General features: G+C 40.0%; 2 protein-coding genes across 2 annotated transcripts; one reads left to right on the top strand and one right to left on the bottom strand.

The window, feature by feature from the left end:
* Positions 1-429: 429 nt before the first annotated feature.
* Positions 430-3,372, bottom strand: LOC103722865 (G-type lectin S-receptor-like serine/threonine-protein kinase At1g34300). Its single transcript, XM_008813601.3, has one exon. The coding sequence runs from the start codon at positions 3,110-3,112 to the stop codon at positions 713-715; it is 2,400 nt and encodes a 799-aa protein (XP_008811823.2). The 5' UTR covers positions 3,113-3,372; the 3' UTR covers positions 430-712.
* A 7,972-nt stretch (positions 3,373-11,344) lies between these two features.
* On the top strand, positions 11,345-13,398 carry LOC103722777 (WAT1-related protein At3g18200). The gene is made up of 7 exons (XM_017844149.2): positions 11,345-11,588; positions 11,675-11,737; positions 11,861-11,977; positions 12,067-12,301; positions 12,447-12,605; positions 12,694-12,845; positions 12,977-13,398. Exons 1-7 carry the CDS (start codon positions 11,395-11,397, stop codon positions 13,140-13,142), a joined length of 1,086 nt encoding a protein of 361 aa, XP_017699638.2. The 5' UTR covers positions 11,345-11,394; the 3' UTR covers positions 13,143-13,398.
* Positions 13,399-17,121: the final 3,723 nt, after the last annotated feature.

Here is a 17,121-nt window from a genome sequence, read left to right as displayed (position 1 = left end):
ACCCGACTCGATATATGGGCTAAAAAATCAGATTCAGATCCGTCTTCAATACTCGGGGCTGGAGCGGGCCGGGATTTTTTATCAGACCTAGGAGCGCGGTTTTGAGAGCCCAAAAAAAAGGGCGCTATTTGACGGTGGAGCCACGTGAGATGGAAAATCATGTTAATACGTATGGTATCCAGAAGGAAGTCCGCATGGAGATTTCGGTGCTGACACTGAAGTCCTGGATTGAAGTAAAAGAAGGGATTTGAGGGTGCATTTTAGTGGACCTAGATAGGAACCAAGAGCAAATTAACATACCCACTTTGAGTGTTGCTTTCTTCGAGTGTCATGCTAGCAATCTAGGACTTCTGTCATCTCAGATGTGCTTCTTTATCTTAAATCATTTTATAGCACCGACATGTGCCGAACAAGCTGGTAAGACGGCTGTTAACTTAATATGCCCCCAGTTTAAACTCTTTTTCCTTAATTTAAATTGCTTGCAGATTGCTACAAAATTTCAGGTAAGTCCTTCACGAAAGTTCAAATGCATTGCAACACAATCTACTGAAATATAATTATACATAACAGAGCCCAGTTTTCTGGATACTCTGGATATTATTCCAAACTCTTAATTCAGACTATAGCATAACCAGTTTCTCTTTTATAGCCATTCACTGAACTCCAGAATTCCATCCATTTCTTCTACACAGAGATGAATTCTGATGGAAAATTACTCCTCTCTGACGCAGAAAATAGTTGGCTTGGCTGGTTCCGTGATCTCCACCGTCCCCTCCAGCATCTTTGCCACCTTCCCCATGGAAGGCCTCATCTCTGCTCGATCCTGCAAGCACCACATCGCCGTCTTCACCATGCGTTCCACCAACTCGAAGTGCGCTTGATCATCATAAGTGTCCGCTATTCGGGAGTCCAGAATATCTTCCACCTTCTGCTCCACATACACCTTCTCAAATGCCCACTTGGGGAAGTACCAGTCCTCGCTTTGCAGTGAAGATCGCCGGAATCCGCTGTTCCTGACCCCGGTCACGATTTCCAGCAGCACCATGCCAAAGCTATAGACATCGGCCTTCGCAGTGATCGGCTCCCTGTGGATCACCCACTCCGGAGCCAGGTATCCTCTGGTTCCTCGGATCCGAGACATGGTTACCTTGTCCTTCTTGTTGGTCAGCTTTGAGAGGCCAAAGTCTGATACCTTGGGGCAGAAGTCGTCCTCGAGCAGTATGTTCTCTGGCTTGATGTCACAGTGCAGAACCCACTCGAGGCACTCTTCATGAAGGTAAGCAATCGCTCTTGCCACTCCAAGTGCAATCCTGTATCTAATGTTCCAATCAAGGAGAGGCCTTGGAAGGGTTAGGTGCTTCTTTGACTCATCAGTCGTGTCCTCGCCCAACGCTACTTCTTCATTCGGGAAGAGGAATTTGTCGAGGGAGCCATTGGGGATGTACTCATAGACAAGCATCCGCTGCTCCTTCTCGGCGCAGAAGCCCCACATGCGGACGAGGTTCAGGTGGTGCATCCTCGCAATGATGGTGACCTCGGCCCAGAATTCCGCTTCGCCACCGCCGACGTTCTTGAGGCGCTTGACGGCGATGACACGGCGGTCCGGGAGCTGCCCCTTGTAGACCACACCGTACCCGCCGCTGCCGATCACATTGGAGAAGTCCTTGGTGGCGGCCTTCAGCTCGGCATAGGAGAACCGCTTGGGCCCTCCTCCGGGCAGGAATTCAAATCCAAAGGTCCGGGCCATGTCCCTGTACTTGGAGTACTTCCGAAGGAAGGCCCAGAAGGACAGTATCCCGGCAAGGAGCTCAAGGGTGAACAAGGTGGCAATAATTGCCACGTTCTTGGCGGTGGTCTTGGACTCCTTGGGAGGGGCAGGAAGGCTGACCCGGACTGGGCACACCGTGGCGATCATGGAAGTCATCGCCGTGAATTGGGACTCGTCCCTCTCAGAGCTCGACACCCGGATGAATGTCGCGAGCTCCGTCGACGGAGACCAGAACCCATTGATGAGCTGGTTGTAAAGGTGGACGCAATCCTGGGTGCCGGTATATTTGTAGCTGAATGCGACGCAGCTGGAGTTGCTCAGGCATCTCGACTTGCAGGTCTCGAAATTGACATGCGTCGATTGCGGTTCACCCGTGCCGGCCCTGCCGGGCTGGTCGCTGAAGCTCACATAGTCCAGCCGCAAGAATTTGCTCGGCTGAAGGCTCTGGATTTTCCTTTGGCAGTCCCAGCTGCTATTGCTCCCGAATTCGTATCCCGGTGGGCACGAGCAGTTCGTGAGGTTCGACCCAAGGGGCTGGCAGATGGCATTGACCCCGCAGGTGCCATGGATGGTGCAGAGCTCTTGCGTCGCCTGCCAGACCACGCGCCACCGGCCGGACCTTTCGAGGCTATAGACCCTGAGGTTGCCGTCGGTGTCCAGAGTAAGCCTTCGGAGCACCTGCAGTCCCATGTCCTCCACGATGTATGTGTTCGCATTGTCCATGAGCAGCTCCCCACTGGATGAGAGATTGCGGATGGCGTCGTCCGCCGTCCAGTATTGGTCGGAGCCATTGAAGACAAGGCTCGTTGCGTTTATGAGCTGGTAACTGCCGGACCTCAGCGTTATTTTTTGCAGGGACTGGTTGGTGAGGACGGTGTCGGTGGGATGGGCAAAGCTGGTCCACTTGCCGGCGAAGTCCAGCTCGCCGCTATCTCGGAGGACTAGCTGGGAGGAGCCGTTGGAGGAATTCCCGACGGGCGGGTTCGGCCAGAGATTCCTGCCAGAGGAGTCATTAAGGGAGAGGACGCCGGCGGGGGAGATGGCGAGGAAGGATGAGCTGCCGACCGGTGTGAGGGGGTTCGGGGACCAGACGACAGTCTTGTCAGATGACTTTTGGACCCACACCGCGAAGAAGAACCCGTCGGAGGAGGAGTTGCGGAAGCCGGCAGCGAAGGTTCGCTTCGGGGAGACGAGGATGCGGTTGTCGGAAGGAAACCACGGGGAATCAGCGATGGAGAAGGAAGTAAGCTGCTTTTGGGCTTTGGCTGGTGGGTGGAAGCTGAGGAAGAGTAGGAGGAGGAGGAGGACGGAGAGGATAGGTTTGGGGACTGGGGGAGGAGCCATGGATTAGTGCTTTTTGATGAGGCTACTGGCTTCTCGTACTCTAGAGGCTAGGGGGGATGAGAAGCCTCTTGCGGACAATGCCAGTTATTCACAGAAATTAATATTAGTTGGTGGAAGAGAAGACTATGAACTTTTTCCTGCCATGAACAGAAGACCAGGGAATGGAGATATTTATTGGGGAGCCGCCCGCATGGTGGGGGACGACCGGCCCGTTGACGTCGCAACCCGATCATCTATGGGGATGGCATTGCCGTATAGCATTTTTGATTTCTAATATTATTTATTAGTATAATTTTTAAAATTATGTAACAATCTAAATTATTCATAATATTTTTTTATTAGCTTGATCCTGTATCAATATATATGATTTATTTTTGTTAGCATCATCATAATAGAGTAATTTTAGGGATCACATAACAACTTGTATTAGTCAGTAATATTTTTGATCCTATATCAGCCTATATTATTTTTTTATAGAATTTGTATACGAATATATATAACTTTGAATATAATATTTTTTATAAATATTTTAATATTATTCATAAAATTGTTCATGAAAGCATTCTTCTATTTAGGGAAGCTAATATGATGGTGGCTTGCGATAGCATTGTGTATCAAGAGCATCTCTTTTTATACGATAGCAGTTATATATTTAATCAGTGGCCAAAATGATTCTCTAAGGCATGATTTTGGATGGCCTACAGGTGGTGATGTTTCTATTGCTTGCTGCTGCTGCTCGGTGTTATTGGTTCTTTCTAAGATCTTGTTTCGCATTTGATCATAACTTTCTCAAACGCGGGCCGGTCCTGCGGGAAGGGGAATATGTGGCTCGGGGTTTCAGGGCCGGCGAGAAAAATCTTGCAACGGGGGATGACTAGTCCGACGGTGATCAGGCCAACTTCTTTTTCTCCGGTGCCCTGCGGAAAACGGACATATGGGCAGCTTCAATCTCAGTGTACGATGCCAGGCTGCTGACGTTCGGATTTGGTTTGCGTGTCATGCTATGATTGGTTGTAATGTGGCCTTGCCGTGCTCCACCCGTCTCTACGGGGTCAACGAAGGAGTCAGTCTCCTTTAATGGGCTGTCCAGTCAAAATTAAAATTAAAATAAAATTAAGTATCCTAAAAGTATATCCTTCAAAATATAAAAAATTATATATATTTTTTCATAAAATTACTATTTGCAAGTATATCTTCATAAAATATTTATGTTGCATATCCACTACTCTCTTTTTTTTAAATATGTACCTATATCATTTAATGCCATTAAAAATAAATAATTTAAATTTGAAATAACTGAAATACTCTTATAGGTATGTGCATTAAAAAAAAAACTTTATAATGATATACATGCAAATAGTAACTTTGCAAAGGTATTCATACAATTACACATATTTAGAAGAGTATACACTTAAAAAAAATCTAATAAAAAATGATCAAAGTTCAATAAAAATATTTCAGTTGTTCTTAATAAAAAAAGATGGCAAAAAAGATTAATATTATCATGTTACATGATCTTAAATTAATATCAATTATTATAGAATGAATCATATTACTTTTATGAAATTCTCGCCTCAAAAACAAATAACAACTGATCAACATTTACAAATTACTAAAAAATATTTTACTAGTCTAAGCATTTATAATTAATTTAAATTTGAAAAGCTTTATAATTTTTTAAAATAATGAAGAATATATAGATGTCATAAATTCAATAATAATAATTATATCAAAATCAAATAGAGAATAGCATTACCAAAATGATCACTTAATATTCCAACTTAACCGAGTCATGATCTTACAAAAGAAAATTGACAATATGGCTTAATTTTTTTTGCCTTGTCGATCCAACTGAATTATAAAAGATTTAGCAAGTTCTAGCCAAGTTTTTATCTTTCTTTTAATATATTTTTTAAATGTATACACATCTAAATATGAAAAATTGTATGAATATCCTCGTAAAGTTGCTATTTGTGTGTATACCCTTACAACTTTATTTGCATATATACCCATAAGGGTATTTTGGTTATTTTTAGTTTTAAGCCGTTTATTTTTTAACGATGTTAGATGATACCTATGCAAAAAGAAGAAGAAGAATATATATATAAATAGTAATTTTACGAGAGTATTCGTGCAATTTCATATATTGAGAAAGGTATAAATGTAAAAATCTAATAAAATTTAAATACTAAAGAAGAGTCGGGATTGAATTTTAGATGATTGGAGTATTAAAATTTTCTCTAAAATAGAAATTGGAATGAAACTTCCTTCTAAAATAGTCAGAATAGGAGTCATTCATTTCTATTTCCAGTCGATAACCCCATTCCTTCCAACCAAACACGTCTAAAAAGAAATTACGTTGGTTGGATATGTTAGAACCAATCTAAGTTGGAGGTCATTCATCTGGGAATTTAGTACTCACACGGTTTGGAAGCATAACCAGAATTCAGGGTTGGCACGATTAAGTTAATTTGTAGGTCAATTAGCGTCCAACAGAAGGAAAAATGAAACAAAGGAGACTACTGGATTTAGGTGTAGAATTTGGAACCAGTCCCGACGGTTCATGAGTCAGAAACACGTCTAAATTTCGCCAGTCTGACCATGTTTTTAATTCCAAGTCAACCTTCTTGATCCAGCAAACTTGAAGAAGTTGAGGACGGAAGACTAAATAGTGGGATGACAAGAAGCCAAGCAGCTCCGGAATGAGTAATATGACCTGGATGATCCAAGCCAAACTTTAATCCCCTTCACAGCTAAAGGCCTCGCGGATGCAAAACCCCGCAGCTGGAGCCTGGACAGCATCGCCACTAATTAAAATGCACACGACTACAAAAATACACGTTTATTAATGGTGACTCGTACATTAGAGTAAACTCCACGGCACTGTCCCCACTTCCTATGAACAAAGTCTCCTGCTAAATTGTCATCATCTTATTTTTAAACTTTATTCATTCACATTCGGTCATCACAACTCCCATTTTGTCTATTTTAGAAAATTCAAAAGTAGCACATTGCTTGCAAAATGAAAAGTCTAATAAGCTAGCAGTCTAATGTTGGAAACCATGGTAGCGGTTAGCGGGGAACTTGTTCTTTGAATATCGGAGCGTTCATTGTTGGGTCCTAAGAAAAAAAAAAAGGAGGGGTGAATAATTAAGAATCGCTAGGCGTTCTTTTCCATTTGTTTCCAATAATTTGACCTATCCAGAAAAATTATCGGCCTATGAAAGTCTTTTATGGAGTCTCCATAGTGCATTCCCTTGTTAATGTGCTGAACCTCATTAAGGAAGCAAATTTCAGGAGAGAATGCATTAATAATTTGGATATGACACGCCATCTGAAGTTATCTGAACTATTACCAACTTCTTGAATTAAAATTAGAAAAATTCGGATATGATAGTGAACTGCAGTTTCTGAATTAGAACTAATATCTCATCATGGTTCGATAGGAGCCTCCACCTCCATTTTTTGTTTATCTTCAAAAGATTCTGCATATACTAAGTCTTTTTTTGTTTTGGTAGGAAACGGAGGATATTGCATCACTATAAAACATAGCAGAACTGGAACCAGAAAACAGAAATAGAACAGCAAGAAACAGCAAAAAAGAAAGAAAGAAAGAAAGAACGTGCAAACTAATGGTGAGTAACAGCAGCAGCTACATCATATACTAAGTCCATTTGGTTGTTTTAAAATCTTTAGAAAAGGAGGAAACCCCTAAATGAAAAAGGCAAAGTCCAAAATTCCTTCTGATTTGATAAACCCATTACTAAATTTTAATTAGTTCCTCCCACCACCCGAACAGCTATTTCTAAGCAACCAAACAGTCCACAAAAGCGAGGAGAATTAAAATGCAAAGTTGGCTCAATTTTAAATGCAGCTCCTTAAAATTCTAGAAGCAAAACAGTAAACCTTGAAGGACCTCACCCCAAAAAACCTAGCCTGTATTATTTAGGCTCCTCGATTCTATAAAAGTACTCAAGATCTATCTAGCGAATAATCGATGTAGGACTAAACATACATAAAAAGCGAGAAAGGTGGGAGAAAAAGGAGAAAGGGATGGAATGAAAGATGAAGACAAGTTGACTAACAGGAGAAAAAGGAAAGCCATCCAGGTGCAGTACATAGCAATAAAAAGGTCTAGTTCACATCCCAATGTTCCAAAATCTCCATCATTATTCTCCACAAAATAAACCAAAGATCAGAAAACAAAAGGATGAAAAACCAACAAGCAGGATGATTTAATCATGCGCATCTGAAGGGGCAGCATCCGATCGTTTAATCCTTTTGATCTGGTCCCACAATTTGCAGAAATCAAGAAGGGACTTATAATCACAGAGAACGGACCAGCTATTAAAGTAGTTAATTGCAGAGAAAATAGCAGCAGACGAGGAAGAGCATCAATTAAGAAAAATCCGACTATTCTCTTCCTTCCAGCAACTCCAAAGAACAGTTGTAAGTTGCACGAGAACAGCGGAACGGATATTCTTCGGAAAGCATGCAGCCAACTGCTTAGTGGGAACATATAAATATGCATGGTAATATACATATATACAAAGTTGTATGTATGTATGTATGTATGTATGCATATAAGTACGTATGCATATATGTCACCACAAGGCTGAAATGCTGTCGCCAAATGGGTGTTCAGGGTCGCAATGGGAGCAACCTTCTCATTGCACCAAGGCTCGCCCCCGATAATTCAACTACCATATGATTAGATTATAAAGTGTTCTAAACTCAATATCAATAGGTAAAAAGCTCGTAGCATTCTAAACTTATGATCTATTCTCGCTGGCTCAGAATGGAAATCACAGGTTCTGTTACTGATGCAATTTTTTTTCCTTCCTGTGCTTGTCTCAGTTGGTCCAGGACGAGACACTTTGAGCAGCTTTCTACCATAGTTGCTAGACTTACAGTTAGGCAAGTGCTCATTAGCTTATAGGCAGCGGTGAAGTGCGATTCTGGAGGTACTGAAAAAGTTTGGTAGGAGCCGCTGACGAGTGGCCCACAGCTTTTCATGATTGGGAACAGCCCTGTCTCATGAGAACTGTAAAGAAATCTGATAGGCTCGTTTTGCAGAACAGAAAGAAAATTTTCTGCTTCCAACTTGTTCTGCTGCTATCTACTAACCACATGAAACAAGTGGAGCTCTTGGTCTGGCTTCAGCCTATGGATGGTTGTGGCATATGGGACCGGAACACTCAGGCTACAAGTGGAGCTTCTACAGATGCAGTGCATACCGAATCAGGCACAAGGAGTAGACCAGCAGTGCAGGCATGGGCTTGCATGGATTATAAGATGGAGACTGTCGTACACCAATAGATACTGCATTGTGAAGTTTTTAACTTCTCTGAAGGATCATATTAGTAGGCATTGATGGTTAAAATTCTATAGATAATTCCATTTGGCATAGCAAAAGAGCCAGCACTTGTTTGCCTTGTATTCATGGGAGCGAGCAAGTCTGGATAAGAACACTTAATTTATACACATATTAACAATTTATCTACAATCATCATATCAGGCTTCACTTCATAAACTAAGTTTCAGTTTTGTGATTGGCCATCAACCTAATGTTCGCTGTCCAACTGTTTTTCCAGGCTTGGAATCAGCATTATGAAGCTACCAGAATATATACATAAAATGTGATAGTCTTGTATAATTTTTCTAGAAGAGAGAGAGAGAGAGAGACTAAAGTAGGCCCCAATGCCTTCGCTGTTTTCTTCCACTTTGTAATACATTATTAGGACATGACTACCTAATTGTGGCTATCAATTTGTTTTAACTCTGAAGGTGCTCAAGCATGACTGCCTATAAATTTATAGAAGATATAAACTATATTAAATTGGACAGAGAGTGATTGATTGATTCTTTGGAGTTATTCTATTACCAATCATCATAAACAATTTCATTCGGTGCAAAATGAGAACTAGGGGGAACGTCTTTCCTGTAAGGATTAGTGGTTACCTAATAGAGCATGTGTCCCTCTCATATCTGAATTTAATTTTATGGGTCTCCATACATTAGATTGGGCGAGTGCTAGCCTCCCAAGCCTCACCAAATTCACAGCCCAAACAAAATATAGTTGTAGGAGATCTTATTACATGCAATGAGGTCTCTCCATGTGCTCCACATAGTTTATTACCTCCACATCAAATGAATAGCCAAGAGGACCAACATCATCCATTGAGGACCACATGACATTTGATTCTTCTCCTTCTTCCAACCCGACAACCAAACACTATCATCAATTTGGCAAATAACATAACGATATTTAATGGCTATTCATGGACGGTTCATCTTTGTAAACAAAGACCATACCCAACAAAGATGCACTTAAAGAATATGAAATTTATAGGTTCATGATTTGGTCATCGTTAGCCATTGGAAGTTGTGCTGCAACTTGTGGCATGGGCCTCTAGCTCTCCTTAGATTGTGAAGGAAAGCATGAAAATATATGACGTTTACATTGCTGAAGGTGAATTCAATAGCCTTCAGATTTATCAGGGGCCAGAAACCCTCTGTCGTTCCAAAAAAAAAAAAAAACCCTCAAAAGTCTAGTAGCGAACTGCTTTTGAATTTCCTAGAGATAAGCAGTGTTCCTATCTCTTGGTTTGTTCAAGGTTTGGCAGTCAAGTCCATCTAAACAGGTGAAAAACTCTACAACAAGTAATTAGTCAAGCCAACTTGGTGGAAGCTACATTTTACAATAATGGTTCGGGATTTTATGGTTTCCCCTAAGGGTAAATGATCTTTGAGAGGAAGGGAAGGTGATACATGATAGATACTTAGGTCCAAATACTTGGAGATGCACCATCCATTGCATGAATCCAAAATCCTTGGTTGCCAAGTAAAAGGGTATTGCCACTGGGGCAAAGCCCCAACTTACTCATTTTGGAGCAAATATCAAGCTTCAAGGAATCGTGAATGGTCTTAAAAAGTCATGGATGTATTGACTCTCTTGGAATTTTAGTTGTGCTTGTGTCGATCAATAAATGAATTTCATGGAAGCTTTCACCAGCCCCTTTTCATCAATGAACTCTTACATATAAATTGAGGTATAATTCATTTCAAAAACAAAGATGCCCTTCCTGTGAGTAAGAAATTGTGGAGGTAGCCAAATAGACAGGATAAGACAATGGTATAGCTGATAATTTTAGCAAAACTTTGATAATAACAAGAGAATAGAGAGAGAGAGAGAGATAACAAAAGAAGATTTTTGAAGAGAGAAATTTGCTAAGTTCTTACTCATTCACAGGGGTAAGGAACCTTGTATGTACACAACTTGTCAGCTATATATGGTGTATGTAATCCTCTATATATAGTATATGCATGCAATCAGCTATACAAGGTATGTGCAATCCGTTATGGTATATACAATCAGCTATATATGGTATATGCAATCCGCTTTAGTGAAATGTATCATTAATGTATGTGGTATTAGCTAATCAAGAGATACTCTTCCAGTCACAATGCAACAGATTCAAATACGAAGATATCTCAACCTTTTCATTCGACGCACCAGTAGAAATCAATGTAACAACATAAGAGGAAGCTGCATTCGTCTCATGAGTTGCAAATTTTGGTGCGGGTCTTCGGTGCTCAAGCACTTGACTTTTCCACATATTGTGCTTTAAATGGACTTGCAAGACATAGCAACGAGATATTTCAGAGGGCCTAGAAGTATTCTAAGGCTAGAGGAGCAATGAGTCATTTGAACATGATAGTTAAGATGACCGTCAATCAAAAGAATGGCCAGTCTAAGAAAATGAATAGAAAGGAAAGTTGGTGGGAGGAGGATGACCTAGTAGATAATGAAATGCTATATATCTATCTTCCACAATGTTTGTAAGGTTTAGCAGAACATGCTCTAACTCCTCCTTGTCCCCCCAGCAAAATTCAAATTTCATGCCCAAATGTACCTTAAAAACTTCTAAAACAAATATGTACATGTATAACAAGTCATACAATATATATCAAACACATATTCTGAAAAATTATAGAACATGTACAGATGCATGTATCCACGAATATGTGAACTATGAACTTGGGTCAGTCAATTCACAGAGGCATAAATACGTATCACAGAGACACAACTACTTGGAACCTCATGCATGCGTCAACCTCGTTCCAGAGACAGTATGTAGCAAAGATAATTCCACTTGTGGGGACTTGCCAACTTTCACGCATCTATGCACCCAAAACATTATATAAACCCTTACCTCTCTTGATCCAACCCAAGCACGAGCACCGTTCTCTCTATTGTAACATCCTCTAACCAAGGAAAGATGAGGGGAGAGTCCCGAGTCTCGGGGAAGATGAAGCTTCTTATTGCTGTTCTGGCACTCCAGTTCTGCTATGCAGGATTTCACATTGTTTCTAGAGCTGCACTCAACATTGGTGTGAGCAAAGTTGTGTTTCCAGTATATAGGAACATCATTGCTTTGGTCTTGTTGGCCCCCTTTGCTTACTTTCTAGAGAAGTAAGTCATTTCCTTCTTAGGTTTCTAATCTATTTGAGATTACTTTACTGGTTTGAGATCTTTTCTTCGTCCTTCACTTCATTCAGGAAAGACAGGCCGCCTCTCAGCTTTTCTTTGCTTGTTCAGTTCTTTCTTCTTGCATTATGTGGGTAAGCAAATCAGAGTCTTCAACAAATAGAAGTAAAACTAATCTTTTGGTGCCTCCATTCTTGTTCCCAGACTTCGAAGTTATCATTCAATATGTAACTATTTTCAGCTCTTGTACTTTTCAGGATAACCGCAAACCAAGGATTTTATCTCTTGGGTTTGTATTATTTATCTCCAACTTATGCTTCTGCCATACAGAATTCAGTTCCAGCAATCACCTTTGCTATGGCAGCTGCTCTAAGGTAATTATAAGCACTTCCTAGCCCAATACTGATAATAGCCATCCCCTCATACAGTCTTGTTGGCCATTCCTTTTTGCTTTCTCACACAGGCTTGAGCAACTCAAAATTAAAAGGAGATATGGGCTGGCGAAGGTGGTGGGAACAGTAGTTAGTGTTGGAGGTGCCACCATTATTACTCTTTACAAGGGCCCTCCTCTGCTGCATCACCCAGCACACATCAAACTGGGAGCCATTTCATCAGTCGACCCAATACTCAACTGGACCTTGGGTTGCATCTATATCCTTGGTAATTGCATTGCTTGGTCTGGTTGGATGGTGCTTCAGGTTAGGCTCCCTTGAACTCATATTTCCATTCTTTCCTTCAGACATTTACCTAAGTTTTAATCTGAATTCCTTTCTCTCGCAAGAATGTGAATCCCTTTCTCTCCATATCATCATTACTGCTTATCAACTTCACTTACTACAATAGGTTCCAGTGCTGAAGAAGTACCCAGCAAGGCTCTCGCTTACTACATTCACCTGCTTCTTTGGGCTGATTCAATTCATGATAGTAGCAGCCTTCACAGAGAATGACATTGAGAGGTGGAAAGTCCATTCAGGAGAAGAGCTCTTCACGATTCTCTATGCAGTAATGCCACTACATGCTCATCTTCACATTTTCCTCTCAGTATGAGCCATCCTGCCGGTATCAGATGCTTATAATTCACTGTTTATAGGGTCTTGTGGCATCAGGGGCTGCCTTCTCTCTTCAGACATGGTGTATAGACACAGGAGGACCTCTTTTTGCTGCGGTCTTCCAACCAGTTCAGACAGTCATGGTGGCCATCTTGTCAGCCACTATATTTGGTGATCAATTATACTCAGGAGGGTATGGATGGATTAATTGAAATTAAAAGAAGAATAATAAAAACACATTATATAATTAAATAATATTGCAGTTCCTTTGAAGTTACAATATTTTTTTAGTTATGGATGATTGCGTTTTCTTTCTTTTTCCAGGATCATTGGATCTATCCTTATCACGGTAGGTCTTTACTTTGTCCTGTGGGGTAAAAGTCAGGAGAAGAAGGCAAGCAACCAAGAGATGGAAAAGGACCTGACAAGGCATCTCCTTGAAGAAGAGGACTCGCATAAATATGTTGCAGCAGTTGCTGAGATCCCATGAGAATAGCCTCCAACTAGCTACTCTAATAGAATTTTTTAGATTATAAACATAAAAAAAATTGAAGAACTGCAAGGTGTGATGGTATGCATGGTGTTCAGTTGATGTGAATATTCTACAATTCCCAACACCAAGGTGTAAGCTTTATATGCTATTAGTTAACCACTTCTACTCATGTACATGGTAATATGAGTTTTCAATGGTGTGGAACCTGTGCAACTATTCTTGAAATGGAGAGATGTGGCTCTTATTTGATTTCCATTAACTTCTATCGCCATCTGCTCCATTGTGTTGGAAAAAAATTGGTCCTTAATCATAGAAGTCTTTTAGCAAACAAACAAACAAGAGAATACCATTGGAGGTTTGGCTTTTGAAATCAATTTAATGGATGAGATTCCAATTTCACATGGATGGGCTAAACCAAAGAAAGGTGACTTGCTAACTATTAATATATTACATCAAAAGTGAATGTTCCAAGCCTATGCCCTCTGAAAGCTCAAGCAAAAACCTTGTTGAATCCCTATATTTGTTATCTATTTTTGTCATAGTTAAAATAGCGTGTTTAAAGACGCATTATGGAATAAGGGATTAAGTGACCATAAGCTCAAGCAGCTATAAGCATCCGAATAGATTCTTTACATCAATCTTTCTGTTTATTGGAGCTTATCTTCCTGACTGCAAGTAGAATAACCATTTGAGGTGGCAGGCAGGGTTTATCTGCCCGAGAGAAAAGAAACCTTTTAAGACCTCGTTTTCTTACCTACTGGTGCAAGATCTCTAGAAAATCTGATCAGAAGTTGATACTGAAATTTGCTTTAAATTTCATGCTAAAGCCTCAGCTTCTTTACAAACTTTTCAGAAGTGTTGACTCATAAGAAATTCGACTTCCTACCGAGAAATTATTTTTTTATTTTTAAATGTGCAAATTTCACTTTCAAGTCTACATCATCCCAAAGTTTTAAAATATTTCATTGGAACTCTTATTTATCTCACCTCTTGGCAGCAAGGAACTGTGAAATTAGTAAATCACTCTTTTTTTTCATTTTCATGTTCTCCAAATCCAACAAGAGCTGAAAATGTCCTAATGGAAGCAATGCCACTGCAAGGAGGGCTTTATCCATTTGACCAAATGATTCTGAAACCAAACAGAAAGATAGATAGCATGCATCACACTATAAATTGCATCACCCACTTAATCATATACAGTACTAGTAGCACAGAAGAGCAACCAGACACTGGAAGCCATGAACATTGCTTCTTTTCTATGTATGCAAGTGAAGCAGCCCATGTGATGTTTAACCTACCACATGTACTTGTACTGCCCTAAAACACTTGGAAACATTTCATCAACCACCTCACCAGAAGCTTCCTTCTGTGTCATCCCCACTGCTGCAATGCACCATTAATACTCAAGAAACTTTCCATTCTCTTCCATAAATCCAAGTTGTTACCAAAAACTAAATCCAAGTTGGGTGCACCTGACAAGTAACAATTCAACCACATATGGAGCCCGGCAATGCTGGGACCTGGTGCCAATGGAGTTGTGTCATTGTCGAGCCACGGGCGTGCACACGGTGCATTCTAAAGCTTGTCGCGAGCTTGGACCGTGCCGTACCGACCATATCGCCATTGCCGCAAATTATAAGTTCTTGAGGCCACTCCAAGTGCATTAAAATCTTTTGGTGGACAGCATTGTGATAAATGGATGCTGAAATGTTATCCAAAGCAACAAAGAATAGGAGATAGGAACGTTTGATATGTTTTCATGGACAATGGCTTTTGTACTCTAGATCAATTACTATGACAAACTTAAAGAAAATGGTAGTTCAAGAAAAGTGAGAGCTGATTCTTAAAGAAAAAGAAAGAAAGGGAAGAGAAGATGGCTGCAAGGGGCAGTTATTTTGAATATAATGCTTACGGATTGACCAATTAGTGATTGAGAGATATTATATGAAAGATCTTATGTAAAGTTCGAATCAAGCTTGGCAAAAGAATTACTGCACTTAACCCCAATTGAAGGTAGATGTTTGCATGAGAGATCTTGTGTTTAAGTTTGAACTAGCCTGACAGGGTGTGCGACGAGACTAGTTCAGACGTAATGAAGACATCATTACACATGGAGCTTCCTCTTCCCTGGATACTTGTAAACTAATCTTTTCTTGGATATAAAAATTCTGTGATATTCCACAAAGAATATCTATTGTTGTACAGATACACATGAAATGGCATTGCAATGTATAAGTATTATTTGATGAAATTAATTGCTGGCAATGTTTGTTAGTGTGTTAATGCATTGTTAGAATAATTGTTGTACAGCAGAATAATGGCATTTTTGGGTTGATATTCAAAATTCATTTGCTCGGGTTAACTGTAGAACAACAAACAGAAATTATGCAAGTGTCGGCATTAGTTGGAGCACCAGTTACCTAGGCAGGATCAGAAAAATGCTCGAGGTTAAAACACAATGTCTTGTAACCTATATAAAAGCTACGAAAATTCATCAATCCAAACTCTATCTGTTCATTAAGCAGATCAAAATTTCAAATCTAAATTTGATCTATTTATTAAACAGGTCAAGTCAAGTTAAACCCACATAACCCATTTATTAAACAGGTCAAGTCAAGTTAAATGGATTTGAAAAATTTTTAACGGATTAAATAGATTTAAACAGATTAAGCGGGTCAAGATAAATAGGTCAGAAAGTGATTAAATAGGTTTCAAATAAATTAAATAGATTAAACGGGTCGGGAAATAACCTAATCTAATTATTAAATAGGTCAAAGATTTAATTCTGAATCCAACTTATTTAATAAATAGGTTTAGACGAATTAACCAATTTATAACTCAAAATTTATTCATGTCAAATCTAAATTTGCTTAAAGCATGTTGTTCGCAGGTCAATTTGACAAATCGGGTCATAATCGTTTGGTGCTACCATTTTGAAATGAGCTACTACTTTAACAATATTATTAATAATTGATAACGGATTATTATATATAAAACTTAAATTCTATGAATTGGCAACCCATAAGTATGGCTGATGAGGGAACAAGATGACCCATTTAAATAACATGGGAATTGGAGTTCAGCTCGAATCGCTCTTATCATGAAACCTAAAGCAGCTAAAGTTAATCCTAACAGCCCTCACTTTCTCGCATCGTCCCCCCCATATCTTAAATTTTCTCTGATCCTTTCGTCTCCTATTCCCCAAGCTCTCCTTCCGGACGAGCTCCGCCATGGTGACTGAACTCTCCCTCCCAGCCACCATTACCGGTTCCCTTGATCTCTCTCTTCCTCTCCCTAGCCAGGATCCTTGCGACGGCCAAAGCCCCCTCCCTAACAAGTAGCATCATGGAAGTAGACCCCTTTGTAGCCAATATGACCACTGGTTTTCCCCTAATTTGTCCTCTCATGTTTTCTATTACCGATTCACAGGGTTCTATGCCTTGGCAGTCTACCAACACAACTAGGGCTAGATATGAGCTCGAGATGGGCTAGACCCGAAAGAGTTCAAAAAAGATTTGGGCTTAATGTAGAGCCCATTTATTTTTTGGATTAGGTTTGGATATACCATTAGCTCAGCCTGGACCCGACTCAAACTCGAACCTGAGCCTGAACAAGGCCCAAATTGAAGCCCGAATTCATACCCAAATCAATTTGTTTTTATATGTTATTATTTAGAGAGAATAGCAAGGAAGTGAAGTATAAATTAGAATCAATTTAGCTGAGAATAATGTATCATATATCATTTATTTGTATTATAGGAGAAAATCTAATTTTTAACTAGCTCATTTACTTATCAAGTAATATTATGCAATATTAAATTTTAATTGAGTTCGAGTCGAACCTATTTTGGCTCAAATAAATAACTCGGACCAACCTAATCGAGCTCGAGCTTAGGTTATTTAAAAATTTTCGGGCCTATCTAACGCCCCTAAAAAAAATTCGGGCCATGTTCTGGTAAAGATATATTTATATATGT

Source organism: Phoenix dactylifera, chromosome 9 (assembly GCF_009389715.1).
Source record: "Phoenix dactylifera cultivar Barhee BC4 chromosome 9, palm_55x_up_171113_PBpolish2nd_filt_p, whole genome shotgun sequence".
Classification (NCBI taxonomy): domain Eukaryota; kingdom Viridiplantae; phylum Streptophyta; class Magnoliopsida; order Arecales; family Arecaceae; genus Phoenix; species Phoenix dactylifera.
The sequence above is the reverse complement of the archived record's forward strand: the minus strand, read 5'-3'. Positions and strand labels throughout refer to the sequence as shown.